We start from the raw sequence: 27577 nt of genomic DNA on the forward strand, positions 1-27577 counted from the left end.
ATGAGTTTGACTAAACTGCAGGAAGCAGTGGGAGACAGGAGTGCCTGGCGTGCTCTGGTCCAGGGGGTCACGAAGAGTCAGACACGACTAAACGACTAAACAAACATGCAGTTGTGCTGGACCCAACACAGTCCTTCTCAGAGTTGATCCACCGAAATTATTTATCCCAAGTTACTCTTGTCCACGAATGTCAATGGGCCTACTCTGAGTAGGACTTGCACCGCAGACAGCCCATTGCCTACTACTCAGAAGTAAGCCCCGACGATTTCAGTCTGAGTTACTCTTGGGTAAGCAAACCCAGGATACCCCCCAGAAAATGATTAAGAGGATAAAGAGTAAAGCCACAGCAGCTGTGCGTAAGGCCCTCTAAATCGTATGCAAATGAGCCTTGCCCAGGATTTCTATAAAGGGAGGGGCTATGGGAGGAGGAGGGGGACACGCCCAACTTCCATCTTGCTCCTCCCCTTTCTGCTGGTTGCTCAGCGGGGCAGAGACTCGACTTCAATTTGGAGCCTACACGGTTTTGTTTCCTGCACCCTTCCCAAGTCAGTATTATTTGTTTTGTTTTATTGCCTTTAAATCCCACCTTTTTCTCCAAGAAGCTCAAGGTGTTGTACATGGCTCTGCCCCCTCCTCACTGAATCTCTGCAACAACCCTGTGAGGTAGGTTTGGCTGAGAGGTAGTGAGTCACCCAGTGAGCTTCATGGCTAATTGGGATATTTGAACCCTGGTTTCTCAAGGCCCTAGTCCGACACTCTAACCATCGCACCACACTGCCCCTAGAAGTTTTTTGGCAAACGAGGAGCCTCTTAGCTTTGGGCTGTTAACAGAGAAATCTGTCCCTTGGACAAAAAACAAGGACACCAGCCAGGAATACCAGAGCAAAACAGCAGCCAGTAGGCTTGGTCTTTATTGAAGACTTTCGCGACAGGACTCCCACCTGCCACAAGGTGGAACAAGATGGAAGCCCCGAACACAAAAGCCCCCAAACTTTTATTAGCTGCTTATCCCCATGTTACACCCCGCCCAAACTACATCACTAATACATCATGGTTACATCATGAAAGGGGAGTTCTGGAGGCAGTAATCTGAGCATCCTAGACCCTGCCCCATGGTTCTCCTTGCCCTCCACCAAACACCCATCAAGTGTAACAAAATAGATATTTACATTTCCCTATTTCCCAGCCAAGTTAATCACACCCTTTTGTCTTCATCTGGGTTTGTTATTTCTGGAATGGCTACCTGTCTGGCACTCGGGTATCAGGATGCCAGGAATCACTCAGGCAGAGGGCTGAGTAGCTGAGCTCACATGTCTATATGAATTTCTGGTGTTTTCCCTGTGAGCCAGTACACAGATAAATTTATCAGTGAATTGTTACATTTGGCATCATGCAGCAAAGGCCCTTTGAATAGATAGGAAGAAACTGCGATGAAGTGTTTTGTGGGGATAAATCACAAAAGTCACAAAAGTGATTGTGCTGATTTTGGTAGTGGGCTGCATGTGCATGATATCTGCTGGAGGGGCAACACCCCCCCAACCTATACATAAATTCCTGCAACTGGGCAGGACCCAAAGAATGAGAGAATTGAGCAGTTAAGCATCTTTAAGTCTCTCTAGCTAGTTTCCAACTCGGAGTAGATCCAGTGGAGTTAATGGACATAACTAGCAGGTTCATTCATTGCTATGGGCCCGCTCCTGAGAATAATTTAGCTGGCTACAACCCTTGGAATGAGTAGTTTTGCAAACTCCTCTCCCTCTTGGTGGTTCAGGGTGCCTTGGTGCATGTTAAGAGAGCTGGTGGAGTGGACCAGCCCCATCCCTGTTACCAGTGTGCTCCCACTCACCCCCCAAAAACTCCTGTGTAGTGTGAATAACGGGAGAAAGTTACTCTTTACCCCCACCCTGCCTCAATGAATTCTATATACCTCTGTGGGGATCACACAGGGTCCCCGGACGTTTGACGGTCTATTGATCCCTGTGCCACCACTATGATCACTTCCCCGCTGCCACCAACCCGTTTCTCTCGTGTACACACAGAGTCCAGACAGTTGTCAACATTAAAACAAATAATCAAGTTTATTTTATAAGCATTAACAAGGTTATGGTTTAAGATAATTTTTCTTGTCAGTTTTTTTATCCTTAGTTTCTATACCGGCCTATAGCTTCCTATTAACGTCTAACTGATTATCCCACCTGTCTATCTGAATCACTCACTCTCACATCAAAACTAGACCAGTCCACAGACTTATATCCTCCCTCTTCCTTCTCCAACTCCCAACTGACTTTTACACAATTCTAACTCTAACTCCTCCCCTTGGGTTCCCACTGGCTAATCACTTCACACTCATTTAACCCTTTCCTTATGACCCACCTAAGAGGGCAAACGCCACAACCTCACAATCTATTTTAACCCCCATCGAAAAAATAAAAGGCAGTTGGTTCCCCAGCCTTCTAAACATGCAGCTGCATGTTAATTTTAAAGGATGGGTCCAGCCTACAAGGTGTGATATCATGGTTAAGAGTGCCAGAGTAAGACTTGGGTTCAAATCTCACACTGGGCTTTGAAGCTCACCGGGTGTGACCTTGGGCTAGTCACTGCCTCTCAGCAAAATGCACCTCGCAGGGTTGTTGTGGGGGGTTAAATGATGAGGGGGCAGAGCTGGGGTGCACCACCTTGAGCTTATGGAGAAAGGCGGGATATATCATCACCAACATTATCTGTTTATTTGTATGCCACTTGCCCACAAAATTGTGCCCAAAGCGGCTCACAACATCTCATGTGATCAGTTAAGTACAACGGTTTAAAAGAATGCATGTTAGAAACAATTAGAAATAATAATATCCAACAATTAATAGATTTAAATAATCATGCACATTTTATTTGAATGCGTAATAATCACAATGAAGGTCTATTGACTTCAGTGGATAGAATTCTCTGCCCCATGAACCTTAGCCAGGCCCTGCCTGCCTGCTTTTTTTTTTTTTTACAACCACCCCCAGGGATTAGTATTGATTGATGGCACCTTCCTCCTTAAGACTGCAGAACTCAGCAGGGATGAAACCAGACTTAGCTGGCTCTCTTTGTCATTGGCGCCCCCTACTGCTGGTCTCCCTGCATTCCAGCCTATGGGCAGCCTCCCTCACTGGGTGGCCCAGACACAGCAACACTGTGTTGCAAGGGCCTTCCTTGGCGTTGTCTATTTCCATGCATGCAGGTAGTATCCCAGGTCAAGTCCCTGTCATCACTAGGTAGGGCTGGGGGACAGCTTTGTCTGAAATCCTGCAAGACTTCTGCCAGTCAGTGCAGACAATACTGAACTAGATAGATCAATGGTTTGACTTAGTGCAAGGCAGTTTCTGGTGTCTCTGCTATTTATGAGAACATCAGAGGAGACCTGTTGCATCAGGTCCCTGAGGGGGAATCCCACAAGCAGGATATGAGCCATCCATGCTGGTGCTTCAAGTGGGAGAGAGTTCCACAGTTTAACTCTGCATTGCATGAAGAAGTATTTTCTGTTATATGTCCTGAATCTTCCTATAATAATAATAATAATAATTGTACTCTATCCATCTGACTGAGTTGCCCCTGCCTCTCTGGGTGGCTTCCAATGTATAGAAAAACATATTAAAATATAACATGTTTAAAACTTCCCTTTACAGGGCTAGGGACGCGGGTGGCACTGTAGTCTAAACCACTGAGCCTCTTGGGCTTACCGACTGGAAAGTTAGTGGTTCAAATCCCTGTGACAGAATGAGCTCCTGTTGCTCTGTCCCAGCTCCTGCTAACCTAGCAGTTTGAAAGAAAACCAGTACAAGTAGATAAATAGGTATTGCTGCGGAGGGAAGGTAAACAACGTTTCCATGCACTCTGGTTTCTGTCACAGTGTTTCTGTTGTGCCAGATGTGGTTTAGTCCTGCTGGCCACATGATCCAGAAAGCTGTCTGTGGACAAACGCCGTCTCCCTCGGCCTGAAAGCGAGATGAGCGCTGCAACCCCATAGTTGCCTTTGACTGGATTTAGCCGTCCAGTGGTCCTTTACCTTTACATACAGGGCTGCTTTCAGATGTCTTCTAAAGGTTATAGAGTTACTCATCTCCTTGACATCTGATGGGAGGGCTTTCCACAGGGTGGGTGCCACTACCGAGAAGTCCCTCTTCCTGGTTTAGTTTCAGTGGATTTAGTTTCAATGGATGCCCACTTCACTGGATGTCCCCAAGTTCCAATGTTGGGAGAGAAGGAGAAAAGCACTTCTTTATCCACTTTCTCAATGCCAAGCATAATTTTTATAAACTTTTATCATGTCGCCTCTTACTCAGCTTTCCTCTAACCTTATACAGTGGTACCTCAGGTTAATAATAATAATAATAAATAAATAATAATAATAATAATAATAATAATAATAATAATAATAATAATAATTTATTTATACCCCACCCTCCCCAGCCAAGACCGGGCTCAGGCCGGCTAACAACCAATAATAAAAACAAGTTGATTAAAATACAACTTAAAGAGCAAGATTAAAATACAACATTAAAACATTAACAGGAGGAGAAAGGAAAAAAGAAAGAGGGGAAGGGAATCAAATTGATTCTAAGCCAAAAGCCAGGCAGAACAACTCTGTCTTACAGGCCCTGCGGAAAGAAATCAGATCGCACAGGGCCCTGGTCTCATGAGACAGAGCATTCCACCAGGCCGGAGCCAGTGTTGAAAAGGCCCTGGGTCTGGCTGAGGCTAATCTAACTAACAAAAGAGGGCCCAGGACCTCTAGGGTGCTGCTATTTATGGACCTTAAGGTCCTCCGTGGGGCATACCAGGAGAGGCGGTCCCGTAGGTACGAGGGTTAAGTACAGTGGTACCTCAGGTTAAGTACTTAATTCGTTCCTGAGGTCCGTACTTAACCTGAAACTGTTCTTAACCTGAAGCACCACTTTAGCTAATGGGGCCTCCCACTGCCGCCGTGCCGCCGGAGCACGATTTCTGTTCTCATCCTGAAGCAAAGTTCTTAACCCGAGGTAATATTTCTGGGTTAGCGGAGTCTGTAACCTGAAGCGTATGTAACCTGAAGTGTATGTAACCCGAGGTACCACTGTACAGTGGTACCTCGGTTTTCCAACATAATCCATTCCAGAAGACCGTTCGAGTTCCGAAACGTTCGAAAACCGCAAAGGGCGGCCTGCAGAGGTGTGTTCAAAAACGGAAGTGTTTACTTCCGGGTTTTCGGCGTTCGAAAACTGAAATGTTTGTCAAAGGAGACGTTCGAAAACCGAGGTACCACTGTACGTCCCAAACGTTTCAATCTTTCTTCACAGGGGAATCGTTCCATCCCCTCGATCATTTGGGTTGCCCTTTCCTAGATAGGAGATTTAGTGTGATCACATCCCTCTTGTGTGCTTCTCTCCCTCCCTCTCCCAGTTCTCCTCTCCAGGTGGAGTGGACCTCTTTGAAGGGCGATGGCAAGCCTCTGCGTTTTGCCCGATCACCTCCTGTTGGATATCTTGTCTCTTGTCCCTATGGGCGACCTGATTCGAAACTGCCGTCCAGTCTGCTCCCGCTGGCGGGACCTGGTGGACTTGCCCATTCTCTGGAAGCGGCTCTTCCGGCAGAAGGACAGCAACAAATGTGTGCCAGTTGTGCCATATGATATAAAGGCCTACTACATTTTGGGCCGCCTGGAAAAGAATTTGATCAAGAACCCCTTTGGAGAAGGCAAGTCCCTGCTTATTCGGGAGAAATACCAACAAGCCTGCCTTGAGCAGAGAGGGAACTGATTTGCACAGTCCTTTCCAAAAGCCTCTGCTTATAGTCCTTAAAAAAAACACTCAGTGTTGGGGCATCTGGTCTGCCTGCAGCAGGTCCCAGGTACTACTACAACAACTACGACTAATTATTATTATTTATACCCTGCCCATCCGGCAGGGTTTACCCAGCCACTCTGGGTGGTTCCCAACAGATTAAAAACAGAATACAACATCAAACATTAAGAACTTCCCTAAACAGGGCTGCCTTCAGATGTTTTCTAAAAGTCAGGTAGTTGTTTATTTTCTTGACATCTGAAGGGAGGGCATTCCACAGGGCGGGTGCCACCACCGAGAAGGCCCTCTGCCTCGTTCCCTGTAACCTCACATCTCATAATGAGGGAATGCCAGAAGGCCCTCGGCGCTGGACCTCAGTGTCCGGACTGAACAACAGGGATGGAGATACTGCTTCAGGCACAATTTCCAATGGCATCTCCAGGTAGACAATTCTGAGCTAGGCAGACCCATGATCTGATTCAGTATAATACAATTTCCTATGTTCCTGTGAACTGTCCCACATCTGAGTGCAGATGAATAGGAAATTAGATGTGTGAATTCTTACACACACACACACACACACACACACACACACACACACACACACACACATCTCTCCTTTCCTGAAGAAACCAAGCATCTCAGGGATGCTAAACAACTACTCCCTGCCCCTTGACACACTCTTTTGTTATGTGGCCATGGCTAACTTAGGTCTGTAAATTTATTTATTTTACATCGGGAACCTTCCAAACACATCGCTTCTTCACCTGCATTCAGAAGTGGTATAGCTGAAGCAAAGCGAGGCTGTACCATATTTCTGCATGCAGAGTTTGACTCTCAGGTGTCAGGTAGGCCGTTGTGAATTACAGCGGAAGGAGAAAATGCTGTGTCACTGGGAATGGGAAGGAATTTCCTGAAGCGGGGAGCCGCTTAAACCTGCTGAAATGAAGAGCTACCTACAAAACTCTTCTTGGTTTTGTATCTCGAGAGGCTGGTCCATGGCAGGGGGGCAGGAGGGGCTCTGTTCCCACCTGCCTGACTTTTTCCAACCATCTCTGGGTTTGGTACTTCCTCCTCCTCCACAGTGATGCCTGTGTTGAACTCAACAGGAAAAGGAGTGGAGACAAGCAAACTAGAATTGGTTGGTTCTCTTGTCATTGGCTCTGGGCTCTCTGCCTTCTGCCCTCCCAGTCCCAATGGACTCCAGCCCCCCCTCCCTGGAGTTGCAGATTTCTGGGGCAGCATCCCAGAGCCGCATTTACAGAACTCCAGTTTTCATGATTTCCCAGGAAAGTGGAACTGAGCATTAAAACTGGCAAAAAGCTGGTACTAGCTATTGGAAAAAACAGGAGTATTTTAAAGTTCATTTCTGGATCCCGCTTTAAAATATTAGACCTTGTGAACTTAAAAATGCAGTCCAAACCGTGTCTACTCAGAAGCAAGTCCTATTGAATTCAGTGGGGCTTACCCCCAGGTAAATGGGGTTAGGATTGTAGCCTACAATGTACACTGTTTTACTAACAACCTGAGATATCTACACCACTCAATGCCACAAGTATTTAAATTATGTTATTTAACATGCCCTTTCATAAATTTCCCAGTAATTTATAGGTTGTGTGAATAGGATGCTGGACTAGATGGACCTTGGGCCTGATCCAGCAGGGCTCTTCTTATGTTGTTAACCCTTCCCTATCACTTGTCTCCTTTTCCTACAGATGGCTTGGACTATTGGACAACCAAGACCGTTGGAGAGGCCCAATGGAAAATTCAGGAAGTGTCTGAAAAGGCCTCACTGCGACTTGGAATGAGGGACTTTCTTCTGCGGAACCACCCTGTGGATGATGGGCCCTGTCTTCAGGTTAAAAAATGCTTTGCTGCTTGTGATGGGTAAGGATAATACCATTTGATCTGGGATTCAGCTGGAGATGGGGAGAGCGATTCACTGTTTTGCTGTGGGGAATCTTGGGCCGGCATGGAAGCCTGCCTTTAGATACCCTCTCCTCAATCCTGGACCAGTTTCTTAAAATATTAATAATAATAATAATCACAACTTACATCAACAAGTTCAATCTATTGAGTTCTTTTTAATAGCCAATAAATTGGTATAGGGTTAGACACACCTGCATGAAACTGCAACCATTCTCCCCACCCCCTGCAAAAAAACCCCCCATGTACAGTGGTACCTTGGTTTTCGAACTTAATCCGTTCCGGGAATCCGTCCGACTCCTGAAACCATTCAAAAACCTATTGGTGTTTTGCAACTTTGACCTGTTGCAGGACCTTAGCCAGACCTTAGCAGAGCATACACAGAGTTCTAGAAAGCAATCAGTTGCAGGCATGATGGACGAAGCAGGAACAAAATGCTGCTACTAGTAACTTGATTACTTATAAGGTGTTTATTATTTACAGCAGACTCTACAAGTTACTATATACATGAACAGATGCACGGATCTTAACTAGCTCTCTCTTAACAAACTCCAAACGACTCTCAGAACACCACACTGATCAACCAACACATTCCAGTCAGTAAGGTCATAAATCATCACGCCTGTGTGAGACTTCAACCAATGGTAGAGCTGTTTCCAAAACTTCATATCTCTAGGCAGATAACTCCTCTGCTCAGTCTTCTTGGCCGGCTAGCTCCTAATTGACTCTGTGTGAGCCAGTGTAGTGTAGTGGTTAAGAGTGGTAGTCTCGTAATCTGGGGAACCGGGTTCGCGTCTCCGCTCCTCCAAATGCAGCTGCTGGGTGACCTTGGGCCAGTCACACTTCTTTGAAGTCTCTCAGCCCCACTCACCTCACAGAGTGTTTGTTGTGGGGGAGGAAGGGAAAGGAGAAGGTTAGCTGCTTTGAGACTCCTTAAAAGGGAGTGAAAGGTGGGATATCAAATCCAAACTCTTCTTCTTCTTCTTCTTCTTCTGTGTCAAGGTGCACAGAATTGCACGTAGTCAAAAAACCCAACAGGCGCGGCTTCTGATCACTTGCAAGGAGCTTCCTGCACTCAAACAGAAGCTGCGTCAAACATTTGGCTTCTGAAAAGCGCCTGCAAATCGGAACATTTACTTCCAGGTTTGTGGCATTCAGGGGCCAAATTGTTTGAGTACCAAGGCATTTGAGAACCAAGGTACCACTGTATTAACTTCTCAGCCCGGAATGTAGGAAGAGCCACAGCTCACCTGCTCTGCATGCAGAAAGTCCCTCGGATCTCCAGGTAGGGTCAGGAGAGATTCCCTGAAACCCTGGAGAGCCACTGCCAGTCAGTGTAGGCTATGCTGAGCTAGATGGAACAATGTTATAAGGCAGCTTTGTATGTGTTATTCGCTGATCAGAACACTATGCTGCCTCTCAGGAGGCTAACAGGCGCTAGGAAGAGCATTCCCACAACCTCTGGTTTCTGGCCTGCTTTCAGCTTTGTGGGTCGTGTGTTGCACAGGACTTTTTCAAAGCCCTGCCACAGGGAGTGGATTTCAGGTTTGCAACTTTCTTCTTGCACACTAAACAAGGCAGGATCCAATACCAGCCAACCGACGTCCCCAAAACGGAGGCCAGGATTTCCCTAGAGCACCACGTTAATAAGTGGCCAAGTCCCAGTGCCCTTCTGCAGTGAGGCTTGCTAGTCTCCATGGGTGGGTTGATGAGCCTCCTTCAATGGGGCTGCATTTGGTTTGGCGCTTCCGGTGGCCGACTTCCCCCGCTCCCAAATCCTTGGAGCAAAAGGCAGGATAGTGATGGTGTTACTTTGTGGTTTTCACTTAGGCTCTGCGCCAAGTCTCAGTTCATCATCTTGAAGGACGAAGGCTACTGGGATGAGCTGATAGACAGGGTCAAACCCACTGTTGTGGTGAGCGATTGGTGAGTGCAGTGTGTGCCATGTTGGTGAGTTTGTGTGGCAAGAAGACACTCTCAAAGGTTCCAGTAGATCGAAAGGATAGAGGTGGCCAATGGGTTGGCCATGTCATGGAAATTCTACTCCATATTGATCCAGAGTAGATTCCAATGTACAGTGGTACCTTGGGTTAAGTGCTTAATTCGTTCCGGAGGTCTGTTCTTAACCTGAAACTGTTCTTAACCTGAAGCACCACTTTAGCTAATGGGGCCTCCTACTGCCGCCGCGCCGCCGGAGCACAATTTCTGTTCACATCCTGAAGCAAAGTTCTTAACCTGAAGCACTATTTCTGGGCTTAACCTGAAGCGTATGTAACCCGAGGTACCACTGTATAGTTAGTAGAGTAAAAACTCAAACATGTTGCAGGATCCCCAGAAATAGATCAGAGGCAATTATATTTCATCCAGCAGAGCTTTACTGCTACTGAAGGCCAATGAGCATAATGGTTGCAAATCCAATACATCCAGGATTGGCACTGTCCATAAGAAATCCAGTTGCAGCAGAATTAACTTAAACTTACAATAACTTATAATAAGTTTAAACCTTAACACTAAACATACTATGTACAGAACACCACACCAGAAGGAAGAGAGAGAGAAAGAGAAAGTGAAACCCAGGCTCCTTCTGGCCTTACTTTTATAGTCTGCATGACCTTGACTTGAGATAACAGAACTAGTTTAAACCAGCTGTATTCAGCTTCTCTAAAGGAATAACCCAAACATCACGAACCTTCTGCTTGTTTCTTTCACACAGAGAAGCTTCCAGAACCCTCTTGAATTAATTAGATTAGGAAAGATCGCTATACATTAGGAAAGATCTCTACACATCAGATCAATACTTTCTGGACTAAGAAATGCAAATGGACAGGACAATGGCGCAGGTCTGATTGAACCTAGGGTTCAGGACCATGGGAAGTTTCAGAGTTGGCCAGCGAGTTAGATGGATTGGGACAAGTGTGTCTGATAGGACCTGGATTTCAGGACCACGGACAGTTCCAAAGATGGCAATAGGCTGCAACAGTGGTCCAACATTTTTTGGACCTGTGCAGGCTTTCACTACCATGCCAAGCCCAGCTTTGGTGGCGTGACAGCTTCCTTAAAATATCCACGTTGCTTTCCTAAGGTGGACAGTGACTGACTGCCAGTTACCCTGGCCAGCAAAACTCTGTCATCATGGCTTCTAACAACATGGGTGGGGTGGGCCCAGCAGGGGCCTCTGGCTGGTAGCTGGAGTGTGCAGGATTGCTGGCTCTGAAGTTCAACTCCTGTGGGGTTGTATTTTCCTTTCAGACAGGGCTGCTGGATGAGACCTTCACAATCCTTGTGCGTACCAGAATCACGGGTTGCAGTTCTGTCGCAGCCACAGGGTCATCCGTTACCAAATGCCCAGTGGTGATCGGCAGGAGAGGGGCCAAGATGATATCTATTACAACTTTGACAATTATTAGAGGAAGAGAAGAGGATTCTGGGCTAAGATGGGCCATTATCCTGATCCACCAGCCAGGCTCTTCTTAGATTTTAGCTCCTTGTGAGAGTGAGGATTCAGTACAATTTTTATGGTGTGGCATATTCTCTGTTTCTCTGTCTCTCAATATAGTTTTTACTGCACCAAAGGCACCCAATACCAGCTGCGGGTACAGCTGTTATCAGCAGACTTCAAGGTCCTAAGAGAGCGGTGTTCTGAAGACTTGTTCATGAATGGATCTAAACATGGAAGGTGGCGAGAGGTAAGAAGGAAGACGGTTCGGAAGCTTCAGCTGGTGCAGAATTTGGCGGCCAGGTTGCTCACCAAGGCAAGATGGTTTGAGCATGTACCTGGCACCAACTGTACCAGCTTCCAATTAGTTTCTTGACCCAATTAATTCAAAAGTGCTGGTTTTGACCTATAAAGCCTTAAACGGCTCAGGACCGTAATACTTCAAGGACTGCCTCTCCCCATATAAATAATAATAATAATAGTAATAGTAATAATAATAATAATAATAATAATAATAATAATAATAATAATAAATTTTATTTATATCCCACCCTCCCCAGCCGAAGCTGGGCTCAGGGCGGCTAACAACAATAAAATAGTGCAACATTCTAAAAGCATTTCATTATAAAAATTAATTAAAATCCAATTGATGGCAACCATTAAGCTTAAATTCTGTAAAGATAGCCAAAGGAGGGAGTCAGGCTGTGCCCTGACCAAAGGCCTGGTGGAACAGCTCTGTCTTGCAGGCCCTGCGGAAAGATCTCAAATCCCGCAGGGCCCTAGTCTCTTGTGACAGAGCGTTCCACCAGATTGGAGCTGCAGCCAAACTGACCCGGACCCTGCAATCATCATCTGAGACCCACCTTCGTGTGCCCCTTCCAGAAGGTGGCAACCCAAGAGCCGGGGCCTTTTCTGCAGTGGCTCCCTATTTGTGGAATGCTCTCCCCAGGGACGTTCACCTGGTGCCTTCATTATATATCTTTAGGTGCCAGATGAAAACGTTTCTCTTCAACCGGGCCTTATGCTGATTAATATTCTACAGCCTTTTAAATATGTTTCTGGGAGGGAGGTTACTGTTTTGTTGTTTTTGTTTTAACTATTTATTTGTGCTTTCACCTTGTATTTTCACCTTGTGAACTGCTCTTGTGATGAAGGGGAGTATATAAGTCGAATAAATAAATAAAACTTAACTGTAAGCCACCCAGAGTGGCTGGGGAAACCCAGCCAGATGGGCAGGGTATAAATAATAAAAAATTATTACAGTGGTACCTTGGTTCCTGAACGCTTTGGTACTCTGGTTCCTGAATGCCTTGGTACTCGTACGTTTTGGCTTTCAAACAATCGAAACCTGGAGTCTTCTGGTTTTCTAACGCTTTCGGAAGCCAGACATCCAATGCGGCTTCTACTATTGTTTCTGCGCACCTGTGCCAATCGGAAGCCACACCTTGGTTTTGGAAGTCGAACGGATTTCTGGAATGCATTCTGTTCAGGAACCAAGATAACACTGTTTTGTTTTGTTTTATTTATTTATTTATTAATAACCCAGGTGGAAGGTTGGGGCCCCAGGAGTCGTAGTCTTCAACAAATGGGTCCTAAGAGAGATTTCTGCCTTGCCCCCTATCTTTGTGGGGTTCACCTCTGTTGCACAATTTCTACTGTGCTCTTCCATTTTGGAACAGTTGTGTGTATTCCGTAACTGTCTCAGTATAACTATTCATTCCTTTTACAGCTTTTAAAAGATTACTGTTGCGTTTTTGTTCCTCTTTATGACTGTTTTTCTTATGCACTCTAAAGGGAAAGGGAAAGGACCCCTGACAGTTAAGTCCAGTCATGAACAACTCCGGGGTTGCGGTGCTCATCTCGCTTTACTGGCTGAGGGAGCCGACGTTTGTCCGCAGGCAGTTTTTCCGGGTCATGTGGCCAGCATGACTAAGCTGCTTCTGGCGAAACCAGAGCAGTGCACGGAAACACTGTTTACCTTCCCGCCAGAGTGGTACCTATTTATCTACTTGCACTTTGACGTGCTTTCAAACTGCTAGGTTGGCAGGAGCTGGGAACAAGCAATGGGAGCTCACCTCGCCGCGGGGGTTCGAACCACTGACCTTCCAATTGGCAAGCCATAGGCTCAGTGGTTTAGACCACAGTGCCACCTGCTTCCCTTATTATGTACTTTATACGAATTTTATTTTTGGATTTGCAAATCTTACTTTATTTTTGCATTTGCAAATCTTATTTTGAAAATTACAGTGGTACCATGGTTTCTGAACGTCTCTGTTGACAAAGCTTTTCGGTTTTTGAACGCCATAAACCCTGAAAGTAAATGCTTCGGTTTTCAAACACACCTCGGAAGTCGAACATGCCGAGGTAACCACTGTATGTTATTTTTCTCAATTTTATTTATTAAATTTGAAGACTGCCCTTTGTGCCTTGGTTTTCAAATGTTTCAGAACTCGAACGGTCTTCCGGAACGGATTATGTTTGAAAACTGAGGTACAACTGTACTTTGAAATAAATGCTGCCACCAATATGTAGGCAGCTTGAGGACCACAAGTCATTACTGTCTATGATTGAATTAAAAGAAAAACAGACAAATCTAAGGATCAGGGCTGTACCTGAACTTGAGAAAGATAGTTTGAGTGACTTTCTTACACAGGAATTTGCAGACTTTTGGAACCTGGATGATAAACAAGACTTCAAGATAGTGAGTGCTTTCAGACTTGGAAGAGGAGGGAGAAAGAACAGGGCGAGAGACTGTTGATTACCCTCCGATCAAAAGAGGAGAGAGACAAAATACTGAGTCTGCACTTCCAGAATACCTTGGAAATAAACAAATCAAGAGTGGATATATTTAAGGATATCCCGAAATATCTTTTGGACCTTAGGTCTAACTACTTTGCAATACTTATTGCAAAGTATTGGAAGACACAAGAGCTACCCACCCTGGAAGAGTGGCAGATGAAGGTGATGGACTATATGGAACTGGCGGAAATGACTGGCAGAATCCGAGACCAGGGAGAAGAGTCGGTGGAAGAAGATTGGAAGAAATTCAAAGACTATCTGCAGAAATATTGTAAAATTAATGAATGTTAAAATGATGTTGGATCGAAATTAAGTGGCATTAGCAACAAGGCCAATAAGAATATGTAAAAATGGACTGATAATGGATGAAAATATACAGTTATAATATGTTAAGATATAGAGTTAAGATAAATGAAAGAGGGTAAGGATTTGCTGAACTGACTATGTGAACGGGAATACAAAAAAGGGAGGTGTGAGGAGGTCAAGGAAACAAGCAAACGAGCTTAAAGATATGAAAAAAATGGATTTGTTTTTAACTTTTTCTACTTATTTCTTTTTTGTATTTTGTATTTTCTTTTTTATGTATTTTTGTATTTTTTGTATTTTTTCTTTTTTTTTCTTGTCTTCTTTTTATTCTGTTAATTTTTGCTTTTTGTAAAATCCTAATAAACATCTTATAAAAAAAGAGAAATAAATAAATGCTGCAACAGCCTGCCCTATGGGACATTTTGGTGAAGGGACAGGCAAGGAATAATAATGCATAAATTAAACTTTACCCAAATCACCACCCATCTTTCTCTCTCCCCCCCCCCCATCCTGTAGGTTTGTTACTCCATCTTTGGCTGCCCTCCTGGTGTCCGCTACATCTACTTTGAACACCGAGGCCAAAATGTCAATGAACGTAACCATAAAGGTGTGCGCATAACTAACACCAGCATCACCCTTAAGTTTACTTACACTGTTGGTCAACGGAACTGATTTGCTGAATTCCCTTTGAAGCTGGAGAGAAAAGAAAGCACACCCCTTCTTTGGCTGGGCCAATTGTTTTTTTTACTTGTTCTTGTGCGGGTGAGACTCTTACAAGGTATTTTTTCGTACCGCAGAATAAATGCATTTTAAATTATTTTTGTGATCTGTTGCTGTTGCCACATGTCTGTACGGCCTCCCACTTCTTGAGGTAGGACACATATCAAAATATATATTGAAATGTGGCAAAACGGTCAGAGTGTCGGACTAGGGCCTTGGGAGATGCCAGGTTCAAATCCCCCCCCCACTTGGCCATGAGGCTCACTGGGTGATTTGGGGCCAGTCATGGCCTCCTGGCCTAACCTACAATGCAGGGTTCTTAATGGGGATTAAATGAGGAGGGGAAGAACCATGCAAGGCACCTGGAACTTCTTGGAGAAAAAGGTGGGATATCAAATTCAATAAATAGACATTAAAATACAGGAAGGGAAGGCAACAGGGGAATGTTGTTGGCATCCGTCTGCCTCGGAAACGTCTGTGCTTTTGGGAGTGAAGTCAAACTGGTGGGAGGTTGCAGCGTCTGCTGTGGCTGCAGAGACCAATGGCAAATGAAGGCAGGTGAAGTAATAATAATAATAATAATAATAATAATAATTTTATTTATACATACATACATACATAGATACATACCTCGCCCATCTGGCTGGGTTTCCCCAGCCACTCTGGGTGGCTCCCAACAGAATATTAAACAGAACAAAACATCAAACATTAAAAACTTCTTTAAAAAGGGCTGCCTTCAGATGTCTTCTAAAAGTCAGATAGTTGTTTATTTCCTTGACATCTGGTGGGAGGGTGTTCCACAGGGCGGGTGCCACCACTGAGAAGGCCCTCTGCCTGGTTCCCTGTAACCTCACATCTCGCAGTGAGGGAACCGCCAGAAGGCCCTCGGAGCTGGACCTCAGTGTCCGGGCAGAAAGATGGAGGCGGAGACGCTCCTTCAGGTATACTGGACCGAGGCCGTTTAGGGCTTTAAAGGTCAGCACCTGGTTGAGCTGCTGCAGATGCACCATGGCTGTTTCTTTTTTCTGCTTTCTGCTTTCTGAACCAATGCCATCTTTCTGGACTTGATGAGGCCCTAAGCTACTGAAGGTAATGGGACCCTTTATATGTCCAGCTGTCCTTTGCCAACAACAAATTGTCGCTGGTTTTTTGTGTTGAATATATGGTACTTTATGGACCTAACAGGTATCTAAAGCCATTTTTTGTTTATCTTATATTTTGGATATGTACATCCAGTTCCGCCCCCTTTAAAAAAAAATTGGGCCCCCAAGAGAGTGGGGCCCTAAGGTATAGCTTGTTTAGCTTATACGTAAATCTGGCACTGGGTTGGCAGAAATATCCAAGTGTTTCTTTGATTTGTCCTTGGATCTTCCCGCCCCATCCTCCTCCCTGCGCCCCATTCCTCGAGAACCTATGAAACCCCCCTTTCGTAATTTAAAACATAAAAGCAAGAAGATATCCACCTCTCTCCCCCTTTTCTTTCTAATGTCTCAACAAACAAAACTGATCTGTTAAAAATGTTACTTGGAAAAAAAAGGAGAGAGAGAGAGAGAGACATTGCACATACCTTTGTAAACCAAGAAAATCTTTAATAAAAATACATTTTAAAAAAGAGCAAGATGATGATCAAGAAGCTGCGCTCTTCTGACACGAGGCTAAGACCCGAAGTCCATCGTGGGATTTAACTTCCTAGTTAACGTCGCACCTCGCGCGTTGGACGGCAGTACTGTCGCTGCAAGGAGCTGCGTGAGGACAGCAGACGCGCGTCATCGCCTTGCCCGGGATTCCCATCTCCGGACCGCCCACGGAGGGGGAGGCGCCGCCTGCGTAGTCGCCCCGCCCGTCCCCGGAGGAGGCAAAGCAGCAGCGGGGTGAAGGGGGAACGGTTCCTGGTTCTTCTTCCCACTTATCCTGCCTGCCTGCCTTCGGAAGCTGGAAGCCGAGCGGGGCAGAGACTGCTCATCTTTCCCAGCTGGATCCTGCTCGCTTCCTAGACCCAGGTAAACGCCCCCAAAGGCGGTCCTTTGAGGGTAAGGCACGCCTGGCTGGGGTGGGGGGACGTCTTAAGTCTTGGATAAAGGTAAAAGGTAAAGGTCCATTAGGTCCAGTCGTGGCCGACTCTGGGGTTGCGGCGCTCATCTCGCTTTATTGGCCAAGGGAGCCGGCGTACAGCTTCCGGGTCATGTGGCCAGCATGACTAAGCCGCTTTTGGCGAACCAGAGCAGCGCACGGAAATGCCGTTTACCTTCCCGCCAGAGCGGTACCTATTTATCTACTTGCGTTTTGACGTGCTTTCGAACTGCTAGGTTGGCAGGAGCAGGGACCGAGAAACGGGAGCTCACCCTGTCGTGGGGATTCGAACCGCCAACCTTCTGATTGGCAAGTCCTAGGCTCTGTGGTTTAACCCACAGCGCCACCCGCACCCCACCAAAGTCTTGGGTAGGATCAGCAAAAAGGGAGTTAGTTGGGCAGTGGTCCCGAGAAGGCTCGGGAGCTGTTTGGTAGCAAGGGGTGGTGAAAGAGGATGCCCCTGAACATGTGCAGAGTGGCACTCTTCCAACATGCTCATGGCCTCAGGTCAATGCGAGAGAGCAGGAACTGAAACTGGAGAATCGTCTTGCTCATAGAATCTTAGGGTTCTGAGGACCCTCTCTAGTCCAACCCCTGCAATGCAGGAATAAAGCTGTCCCACATGGGGATCGAACCTGCGACCTTGGCGTTATCAGTGTCACACTTCTAACCAACTGAGCTACCCAGTAATGTATCATGCTTATTAGGGTTTGCACGGAATGTTCTTTTATGCCCCCGGCGACAACCCTGCGAGGCAGCCCAGTTCCTATATGCAACCTCTGGATTTCAGCATATGAGAATACTACTCAGGGAATGGAGTGGGGGCTGCTGGCATCATGCCCTGTTGTGGGCTTCCTGGAGGAACCTGGTTTGCCTGCCCCCCCCCCCCCGAAGGGTCACAGGATGCTGCATAAGATGGCCCTTTGTGGTCTGATCCAGAAAGGCCCTTCTTGTCTCCCCTTAAACCTCCCCATCGCAAAGGGCCGTAGCTCAGAGATCTGCCTTGCATGCAGAAATCCCCAGCATCTCCAGTTACAATTGGGAGACTTCTGCCCGAAATCTTGCCAGTCAGTGTAGGCAATACTAAGCCAGGTGGGCCACTGTTCTGACTCAGTATAATAAGGTTCCTATTTAATGTAGCCGTAATTTGGAACCATGAGGACTAGAATCTTACTTTGTTTTTAGGAAAAAGACCACAGTAGTAGAGTGTGCAGCAAGTGCTAGGTTCAGTTTCCAGCATCTCCAGGTTGGGTTGGGACTGTCCCTTGCCTGAAGCACTGGAGAGCCGCTGCCGGTCAGTGTAGACAATACTGAGCCAGATGGACCAGCTGGCCTGACTCTGTATAAGGCAGTTTCCTGGGCTCCTATAAGAAGCAGAGAGGGGCACATAAAATACAGGGATGGGGGACCTGCAGGCAAATCCTCTCTCCCCAGGCTTTGCCCATCACCAGCCTTGTTTCATACCTTCCTTAAGAGTTTTTGCCTGGCCTGAATGTGTCCTTGAACTCAGATCCTGCATCTGGCTTGCCTGGATGGAGGACAAAGAAGTGTGTGAGCCCCTCTGCTGTACAAAAAGTTCCAAATTAATATTTGCTGCTCTGCCCTATTTTGCTTCTGGCCCCACCCACCATTGGCCCCCGGGAGACTCCCTAGAAAGGAATGTGGTCCTCATGCTGCAGAAGATTCACCACGCAGATCTATGGCCCACCTATGCAGAAGAGGCAAAAAAGTCTGAACCGGGGACCTCCTGCACCTGCACCTCTCCTTTTGCTTCTGGAGGCCTCTGATGCTTTGAGACAGCTTCCACGTCAAGGATGCTCATGAGATCGGCATCTGCTTCCTGCAAATGGACTTCATGTGATCCTCTTCCCTTTTATGGTTGTTTTGTTTTTCTTCTTCGCAGGCCCTTGAAGGGAGATGACGAACATTGGCAACTTGCCAGACCACGTCATGCTGGACATCTTGTCGCTGATTCCTATGAACGAGCTGATTCTCAGCTGCCGGCTGGTCTGCTCCCGGTGGAGAGACCTGGTGGACTTGCCCATCCTCTGGAAGAGCAAATACCGCCATAAAAATGAGAACTTGAAGAAGACCAAAGAGTTCTATGTTTTTTCTCACCTGGAGAGGAACTTGATCAAGAATCCTTGTGGAGAAGGTGTGTCCCTTTTGGCCTTTTCTTTCTTTTTTTCTGAAGGACAAATGTCTTTCTCAAAGAATCTGGTATTGGGAAAGCTTTGACCCTGCAGATGTTGCTGACCTACAACTCCCACCAGCCCCAACAAGCGAGGCCAGTGGTTCTGCAATGTCTGGAATGCCAAAGCTTGCCTAAACCTGGCCTGCTGGTTGGTGGGAGACCACATGTTTGGATTCTCCCCTCCATCAGATAACCTCCTTGTCTGTGGAAAGGAGGCATCTAAGACCACTGGAGTCTGGTCCATTAGGGTGGACGCCCAGCCTCAGTCTGCCCTCAGGTAGCCCTCGCTTGTCCTGCCTTCTTACTTGCGCCCAGTCCATGGGGTAGCACTGCCTGTTAGTTTCCTCCACCTTAATCCCTGTAGAATTCAGCAAGGTGGTAGATGGGGACAAAGCTGGAATCAGTTGACTCTGCCTGCCATTGGGTCTAGCACCACCTACTGTTGGGCTCCCTGCCTTCCACCCTATCAGTCCCAGTGGGCACCAGTCAGCAGTGGACTAGTATGTGGGTGGCTGTGGTCTAAACCACTGAGCCTCTTGGGCTTGCCGATCAGAAGGTCAGTGGTTCGAATCCCTGCAATGGAGTGAGCTCCCATTGCTCTGTCCCAGGTCCTGCCAACCTAGCAGTTCGAAAGCATGCCAGTGCAAGTAGATAAATAGATATTGCTGTGGGAAGGTAAACACTTACTGCGCTCTGGTTTCTGTCACAGTGTCCCGTTGCACCAGAAGCAGTTTAGTCAGGCTGGCCCCAAGACCCAGAAAGATGTCTGTGGACAAACGCCGGCTTCCTTGGCCTGAAGCGAGATGAGGACTACACCCTATAGTTGCTTTTGACTGGACTTAACCGTCCAGGGGTCCTTTACCTTTTACCTTTAGACAAGATAACTTGTTTCTTCTGCACAATAGTCTTCTATGTCCACAGTTGTTATTTTTACGTAGTGGAATATTGAAATGTCTGTGTTCAAAAAAAGGGTACCTGGACCCCATTATATTTCTGAATGAGAAATTTTGGGGTTTCTAGATATGGTTAGAGGGGAAAGTTTAGGCTGGTAGCAAGATTGGAGATAAGTAAAATCTTATGAACAGGCAGTAGAGAGAATGCAGCTATAAAGTTCCATTTTCCCCAAACATTCAGATATGGACGCATTTGAGTGGATTTGAATGGAGACAGAAAAAGGGCAATTTAAAGGAACACAAAGCTAGCAAAAATTCATAGCAGTAGTCAGAAACCCCAGGCCTGAGGCAACTGTAGAGCTCCACATCTCTCTAAAAGGTAAAGGTAAAGGACCCCTGGATGGTTAAGTCCAGTCAAAGGAGACTATGGGGTTGCGGCGAGAACAGGATATTGGACTAGATGGGCCATTGCCCCGTCTTATTGCTCTTACATTCTCATTTTTTTTTCTCCCAGAGGGCTTGGACTTCTGGGATACCCAAACATCTCCAAGGGGCCAGTGGAAAATTAAAGAAATGTCGGAAGCGGATTCCTCCAAACTCCAGAAGTGGGATTTCCTTCAGAGGCATTTCTATGTGAAAGATGACGCCATCCCTTATCAAGAGGTTAACAAATGCTTCGCTGCGTACGGTCGGTGAGGATCACAGCGGTGGCTGAGCCATAATTCATTAGGCGATGGGAAAGGGGGTCCTCGTGGTCTGCATGTACCGTATTTTTCGCTCTATAAGATGCACCAGACCACAAAACGCACCTAGTTTTTGGAGGAGGAAAACAAGAAAAAAGATATTCTGAATCTCAGAAGCCAGAACAGCAAGAGGGATCGCTGCGCAGTGAAATCAGCAATCCCTCTTGCTGTTCTGGCTTCTGGGATAGCTGCGCAGCCTGCATCCGCTCCATAAGACGCACACACATTTCCCCTTACTTTTTAGGAGGGAAAAAGTGAGTCTTATAGAGCAAAAAATACGGTAGATCATAGAAGCATAAGAGCTGGAAGACACCCTGAGGATCATCTAGTCCAACCCCCCTGCAATGCAGGATTATGTAGCTGACCCACTGAAATGAATGCTCATTACTAACTTAGATTGGCTTCAACCTTTGTGTTACCACACTCTAACCAACTGGGCTATCCAGGAGATAGTACCTCCTCTTCAAACGCAATACAGTGGTACCTTGGTTTTAGAACAGCTTAGTTTATGAACAACTTGGAAATAGAACGCTGCAGACCTGGAAGTAGGTGTTCTGGTTTGTGAACGTTGCCTTGGAAGCTGAACATGTTCCGCTTCCTGTTGAGTGTGTTCCGTTTGTAAATTGAGTCCCCCGCTGATAATCAGAGGCTTCCTGTTGAGTCTGCTGGCTGTTGAATCCAGAGCACCCATGCAACACAGAGGTGATATTCGGAGCTTTTGTTTTTGCTATTTTTTTGCGCTTTTGTTTGTGTGGCTTCTTTGGTTTTTTGCCTGCAACTTGTTCTTCGTTTCATGGGACTGAGTTGTGGCTGTGGCTTGTGACTTCATTGTGATTGTGTGGAACCCAGATCGGCTACTGACTGATTGTGTGACTGCAGAAATGGATAAAAGCCCCCCATCCAAACAATGACTATCATCAGTGCACGTAAGATTTTTAATTTTTTTTATCATCTACAATACTGTCTTATTTATTTTATAGTACAGTACATTGATTGATACTTTCATTTTATGGATCAGTGGTCTCGTTAGATAGTAAAATTCATGTTAAATTGCTGTTTTAGGGGTTGTTTTTAAAAGTTTGGAACAGATTAATCCATTTTGCATTACTTTCTATGGGGAAGCATGCCTTGGTTTTAGAACGCTTTGGTTTTGGAACAGACTTCCGGAACGGATTATGTTTGGGAAACAAGGTACCACTGTAATAACAGGAAAGGGTTAACTCTACACCAGGGTTCTCCTCTATTTCCCCTCTGCCCCAGGCAGCATGCCCAGTGGTCAGGAATGACTGGAGTTGGGTGTGTGTGTGTCAAGCAATAACTGAAAGGCCAAAAGTTGTCCATCCCCTCTTTAAAGCTTACAACTGTAGGAACCTTGCAGGATCAGGGTAAAGCCCCATATAAGCCTCATTCACACATTACACTCTGATGTCACTTTAGTAAGTCATGGCTTCCCCCAAAGAATTCTGGGAGCTGTAGTTTAAGGGAGCTGAGAGTTGTGAGGAGACCCCTATTCCCCAAACAGAGCTACAATTCCCAGAGTGGCTTAACAGTCAACCCCTCTTTTCCCAGGGAGCTCTGGGAATGGTAGTTCTGCGAGGGGAACAGGGGTCTGGTAACAACTCCCAGCACCTTTAACTACATCTCCCAGAATTCTTTGGCGGAAGAAGCCATGGCTGGCTAAAGTGGCATCAGAGTATTTTAATGATGTGAATGTGGCTATCATCTGACATTCTGCTTCCTGCAACAGCCAACCCAATAGGTGTGCGAAGCAGCGTTGTCCAAACTCTCAGGGTGGTTTTTTTTTTTAAAATAAATTTTTATTAATTTTCCAACATATAATAGAACACAATACAACTAACAACTAACAACAAACAACACATAAACAAACAGAACGTACAAACACGTATAATTTCTTAACCTCTTTTTCTTAAACCTTGTTTCAACGACTTCCCCATACCTCCCTTTTCTGCATCCCTGTTTTAAACTTTTCCAGCAACCCCTAATTTCAATGCTTATAACTCAGTTTCTAATCTTTTTCCTCTTACCCAATTATTTATCACTGCAATTCTGTTTTACATTACCCATGACATTTTAGCACTCATTAATTTTACAACAGTTCTTAAGATAAACTTTAAATTTCTTCCAATCTTCTTCCACCGTCTCTTTCCCTTGGTCACGGATTCTGCCAGTCATCTCAGCCAGTCCCATATAGTCTATCACCTTCGTCTGCCACTCTTCCAGTGTGGGTAGTTCTTGTGTCTTCCAATACTTTGCTAAAAGAACTCTTGCTGCTGTTGTAGCGTACATAAAAAACGTCCTATCTTTCCTTGACACCAATTGGCCCACCATGCCCAGGAGAAAGGCCTCTGGTTTCTTATGAAAGGTACACTTAAGTACCTTCTTAATTTCATTATAGATCATTTCCCAGAAGACCTTGATCCTTGGGCACGTCCACCAAAGGTGGTAGAAAGTACCTTCAGTTTCCTTACATTTCCAGCATTTATTATTGGGCGTATGATAGATTTTTGCAAGCTTGACTGGGGTCATGTACCACCTATACATCATTTTCATAATGTTCTCTCTTAAGGCATTACATGCCGTAAACTTTATACCGGTGGTCCATAACTGTTCCCACAAACTCTCAGGGTGGTTTTTGATGGCTTTCCCATTTTGTGCCTCAGGCTCTGCGTCAAGTCTCAGCTCATCACTTTAAAGGACGAAGGCTACTGGGATGAGCTGATGGATGAGGGCAGGCCCACGATTGTGGTGAAGGATTGGTGAGTGACTAAGCAACCTGTCCTGGCTGGGGGTGGGATCAGAGCAGGAAGTACACAGTGAGACAAAGTTCTAAGGTAATAATAATAATAATTAATAATAATAATAATTTATTATTTATACCCTGCCCATCTGGCTGGGCTTCCCCAGCCACTCTGGGCGGCTTCCAAAAAAATATTAAAATACTGTAATACATCAAATATTAAAAGCTTCCCTAAACAGGGCTGCCTTCAGATGTCTTCTAAAAGTCTGGTAGTTGTTGTTCTCTTTGACATCTGGTGGGAGGGCGTTCCACAGGGAGGGTGCCACTACTGAGAAGGCCCTCTGCCTGGTTCCCTGTAACTTGGCTTCTCGCAGTGAGGGAACCGCCAGAAGGCCCTCGGCACTGGACCTCAGTGTCCGGGTAGAACGATGGGGGTGGAGACGCTCCTTCAGATATACTGGTATTTATGATATACTGGTATTTATGAGTTCCACACAACAGGAGGGGCCGGTGGGCTGCAGACAGAGGAACAGGTTTTGGTGGACCATGGACAAATCCAGAAGTGGCCAGTGGTTTGGACACAGAGTAGTGAGTCTGGCTAGAGGATGGTAGACCATGAGACTCTTAATCTCAGGGTCATGCACTACGCCGGGCAAAAGGATTCCTGCATTGCAGGGAGTTGGACTACATGACCCTCATGGTCCCAACTCTACAATTCTGTGATTTTATGCCAAGGCATCCTAGCCATGGGTGAGTGGGGACATGCTGTCTTCTCTCACTCATCAAGGCATGGGGATTCAGTTGAGTTTTTCACAATACGGGATATGTCGTTTTCTCTCACTTCTCCGGGCTAGCAGAAATGAAATGAAACACTACGGCTGGGAATGTTTGGGTGTGCTGACTTTACAAGGAAGCAGCCTGTGTTATCGGAAGCTGTATTCTGTGCCCATCTGAAGGAGCAAAGGCTCGTTCCCGGGCCCCTTTGTAAGGCAAAGGGATGGGGAACCTCTGGCAGTCCTGATGTTGTTGAACTCCCAGCTCCCATCACGGCCAACTGCAAGGAGCGATGGGAGTTGGCATCTAGCAACACTTGGAGGGCCACAGATTCCCTGCTAAAGGAGATGTCCAAGTAAGCCATTCAGAAAAAGCTGCACACGTTGATTATACCCATGAACATCCAAATGTGTCAACTGATAAGGGAAAGGAAGGGCCTGGTGGCAGCCAAAACGACATATTTGTGCTAGTGAACTTCAGTAGTGGTTATTAGGTCACACAAACACACCACTTCTCTGCTGTGTAGCGATATGTGTGAAGGCCACCATTGTGCCTTCATGAAGGAGGAGAAGGGGACATTGCTGTATCCCTGGCTCTCTGTGGAACGTAACACACCTTGGCAATTTCGAGTGGTACCCAGTTCAAATTTGATAGCAGAAGTGCTGATTGGAGCTTCATTAATTTCTTCATTTTTAATATCTCGTGAGCCAGTTCTCTACCAGAAGGCTTCTGTAGGAACAAGCTCAGCAATGTGATGGTCTTCGCTCTTCCCCTCTCCATCCTGGGGCCAGGGAGATGCTTACATAGGAAGCTGTCTTACACTGAGTCAGGACACTGCTCATCTAGCTCAGCATGAGCTACACTGACTGGCAGCAGCACTCCAGGGTTTCAGACAGGGGACATGCCTGGAGATGAACCTGGGACCTTCTGCATGTGAAGTAGATGTCCCAGCACGGAGGTGCAGTGAATCTAACTCTTGGTGTTCTTTTTCCTTCGTCTGCTCTGCTCCTAAAATAAATAGGTTCTATGGTGTTCTCGGCCGCCGCTACCAGCTCTCTGTAAAGCTCTTGTCTGCAGACTTCACTGTGATCAGAGAATATTGTTCCAAAGGCCGGTACACGTGCCATTCAGAAGATGAGGAATGGCGCGAGGTAAAGTCAGCTCAGTTCGAAGAGTGGGGTTGGCTGTGGCCCATGGGTGCATCCAGTGGTAAATGGTTCCTTATGTATTGGGAGGTGGGGTAAGTGCCTTCTTCCCCTGCCCAAGTGGCTAATCTCTCCTAAACCCAAGCAACTCTGCCATCACCCCCCTCTCTCCCCCCAACTGCTCGTCACGTTCAGGTTTCGCACACATTTCACAACTTCCCTCCCGGAGTCCGCCACATCTTCTTCCAACACCAAAGCCAAAATCTGAACTGGCAGGAATCCGGCCTTTTGATGAGAATAGCCAAGCTCTTCAGAATAGCCAGATGCATGAAAACAGACCGAAGGATGAGGATCACCAAAAGCAGCGTCACCATTGGCCCGTTTTCCTTGGACAAAACCATGTACTATAAGGACGGCAGAGAGTTGAGCACATGTAGCTTTATTTATTACCGAGGCATCCAGTGTCCCTGCCGCGGCAACTATCTCCACTGGTAACAAGTACTTTTGTTTTCTCCCGCGAGTCCTGCGTGGAGTCCATCCCCTCGTCCTCCTCTAAAATTTGCACCGGTCTCGTTGCAGATTTTAGATGTTCTGAGCTTCTGTCACATTGTATGCCTGCACCTGCTCACTCTCTCTATAATGGGCATTTCTGGAATTAAAGAACGCAGGCTGTTTCTCAGTGGGCTATGCAGGAAGAGGATGGAAGTTAGCTCTGAAACTGAGATGGTTTTCAGGCAGCAGAGGGTCTTCCGTTTTCACAGCACAAGGTGCAGGGACATGGAACAGGGAATTGACCCATTGAGTGGATAAGATAATCTGTCCGTGCTCTGCCCAGTTAAAAGGGCGTTGGCTATTGCCAATTGTTTGTGGCTATACTTTTTTGGGGGGAAGAATAGTCCTGTAATTCTCTGTGGACTCGGTGTGTTTTTCTAACTACTTAGGTGACCATGCCGTTCCTGTGACTTGTGTGTGGCCTATGCCTCAGGCAAGCTTCTGCAGAAGTAACACTATTAATCTGTAAGGTTACTATCCGACTGCTGGTTAGGTTTGCTCACTTGAAATTCATGTATTTTTTTGCTGGCAGGCTCCATGTAGAATTGTTACAGAATGACTTTCATTGCCATTTAACCCTGCTGTTTACATTCTCCCATATACCTCTGTCATATGCCTGTATTTATACAGAGGACAGCACTTTATGCTTCTGATGAAGGCAACTCTAGCCACCAAAAGCATCTGCCATAAAATATGATCCAGACTTTAAAGATACCACAAGGCTCTTGATTTTGTTGTTGTTGCAGCAGACATGCAAAGCTACCTACTTGGCTTTTTGAAGGATCTATAAGGGAATGACAAAGGTTCCCCCATCCCTGCTCTACAGAAAATATAAGGTGGATGGACTAAATGCGGTATCAATGTGTTAAACTATATGTAAAGCTTTACTGGGAATGTTGATAGCAGACGGGCATTAATTATCAGGGTGGGAAATTGAAGATTAAAATGGGACAGCTCTAAACAGACTTGAAGCAATCACCCATCTGGTTTATCCCTGTGTGAACTTGTTACCTGAATTGTATAGATGGGTCAGAAAGTGACGTGAAATGGTAACAGTCCTAAGTGCAGAGACTACAACTCCCGGCACCCCTGGCCTTGATATTATTATTATTATTATTATTATTATTATTATTATTATTATTATTATTATTATTATATTATTATTATTATTATTATTATTATTATTATTATTATTATTATTACGATGGTGTGAACTGCTGGGGGTGCTTTACATAATATAAGTGCTGAAATAAATAAATGAAAAGACCATGCCACTTCCTTTCTGCATGTGGGGGAACTACGTGAACATTGCATCCCAGGTGAAGGAGACAAGTTTGGAGACCATCTAGGTTTCCCATCTGGTGGTGTAAGTTTCATCACTGGGGGCAATATGCCCATGTGTTTTCAATGGACGGATCTGAAAGTGAAACCAAGGTGATCCATTCCCCCTCTGCAAGGACTGCAGT

General features: G+C 45.9%; 2 protein-coding genes across 3 annotated transcripts; both read left to right on the forward strand.

Moving 5' to 3' along the window:
• Nucleotides 1–7569: 7569 nt before the first annotated feature.
• LOC310769554 (F-box only protein 6-like) lies at nt 7570–15018 on the forward strand. Its single transcript, XM_083629037.1, has 4 exons — nt 7570–7682; nt 9552–9647; nt 11278–11407; nt 14779–15018. Exons 1-4 carry the CDS (start codon nt 7600–7602, stop codon nt 14932–14934), a joined length of 465 nt encoding a protein of 154 aa, XP_083485163.1. The 5' UTR covers nt 7570–7599; the 3' UTR covers nt 14935–15018.
• Nucleotides 15019–16808: 1790 nt separating this feature from the next.
• On the forward strand, nt 16809–26825 carry LOC310769499 (F-box only protein 44-like). Of its 2 annotated transcripts, XM_083628940.1 has the most exons (6): nt 16809–16982; nt 18956–19207; nt 20654–20831; nt 23564–23659; nt 25436–25565; nt 25755–26825. In XM_083628940.1, exons 2-6 carry the CDS (start codon nt 18970–18972, stop codon nt 26052–26054), a joined length of 942 nt encoding a protein of 313 aa, XP_083485066.1. In that variant the 5' UTR covers nt 16809–16982; nt 18956–18969; the 3' UTR covers nt 26055–26825. The 2 variants fall into 2 exon arrangements, with proteins under 2 accessions (XP_083485066.1, XP_083485067.1); XM_083628941.1 differs by lacking the exon at nt 16809–16982 and having other exon boundaries at nt 18897–19207.
• The last annotated feature ends 752 nt before the right edge of the window (nt 26826–27577 follow it).

This window comes from Podarcis filfolensis (assembly GCF_964270895.1).
Source record: "Podarcis filfolensis genome assembly, chromosome: 8".
Lineage (NCBI taxonomy): Eukaryota > Metazoa > Chordata > Lepidosauria > Squamata > Lacertidae > Podarcis > Podarcis filfolensis.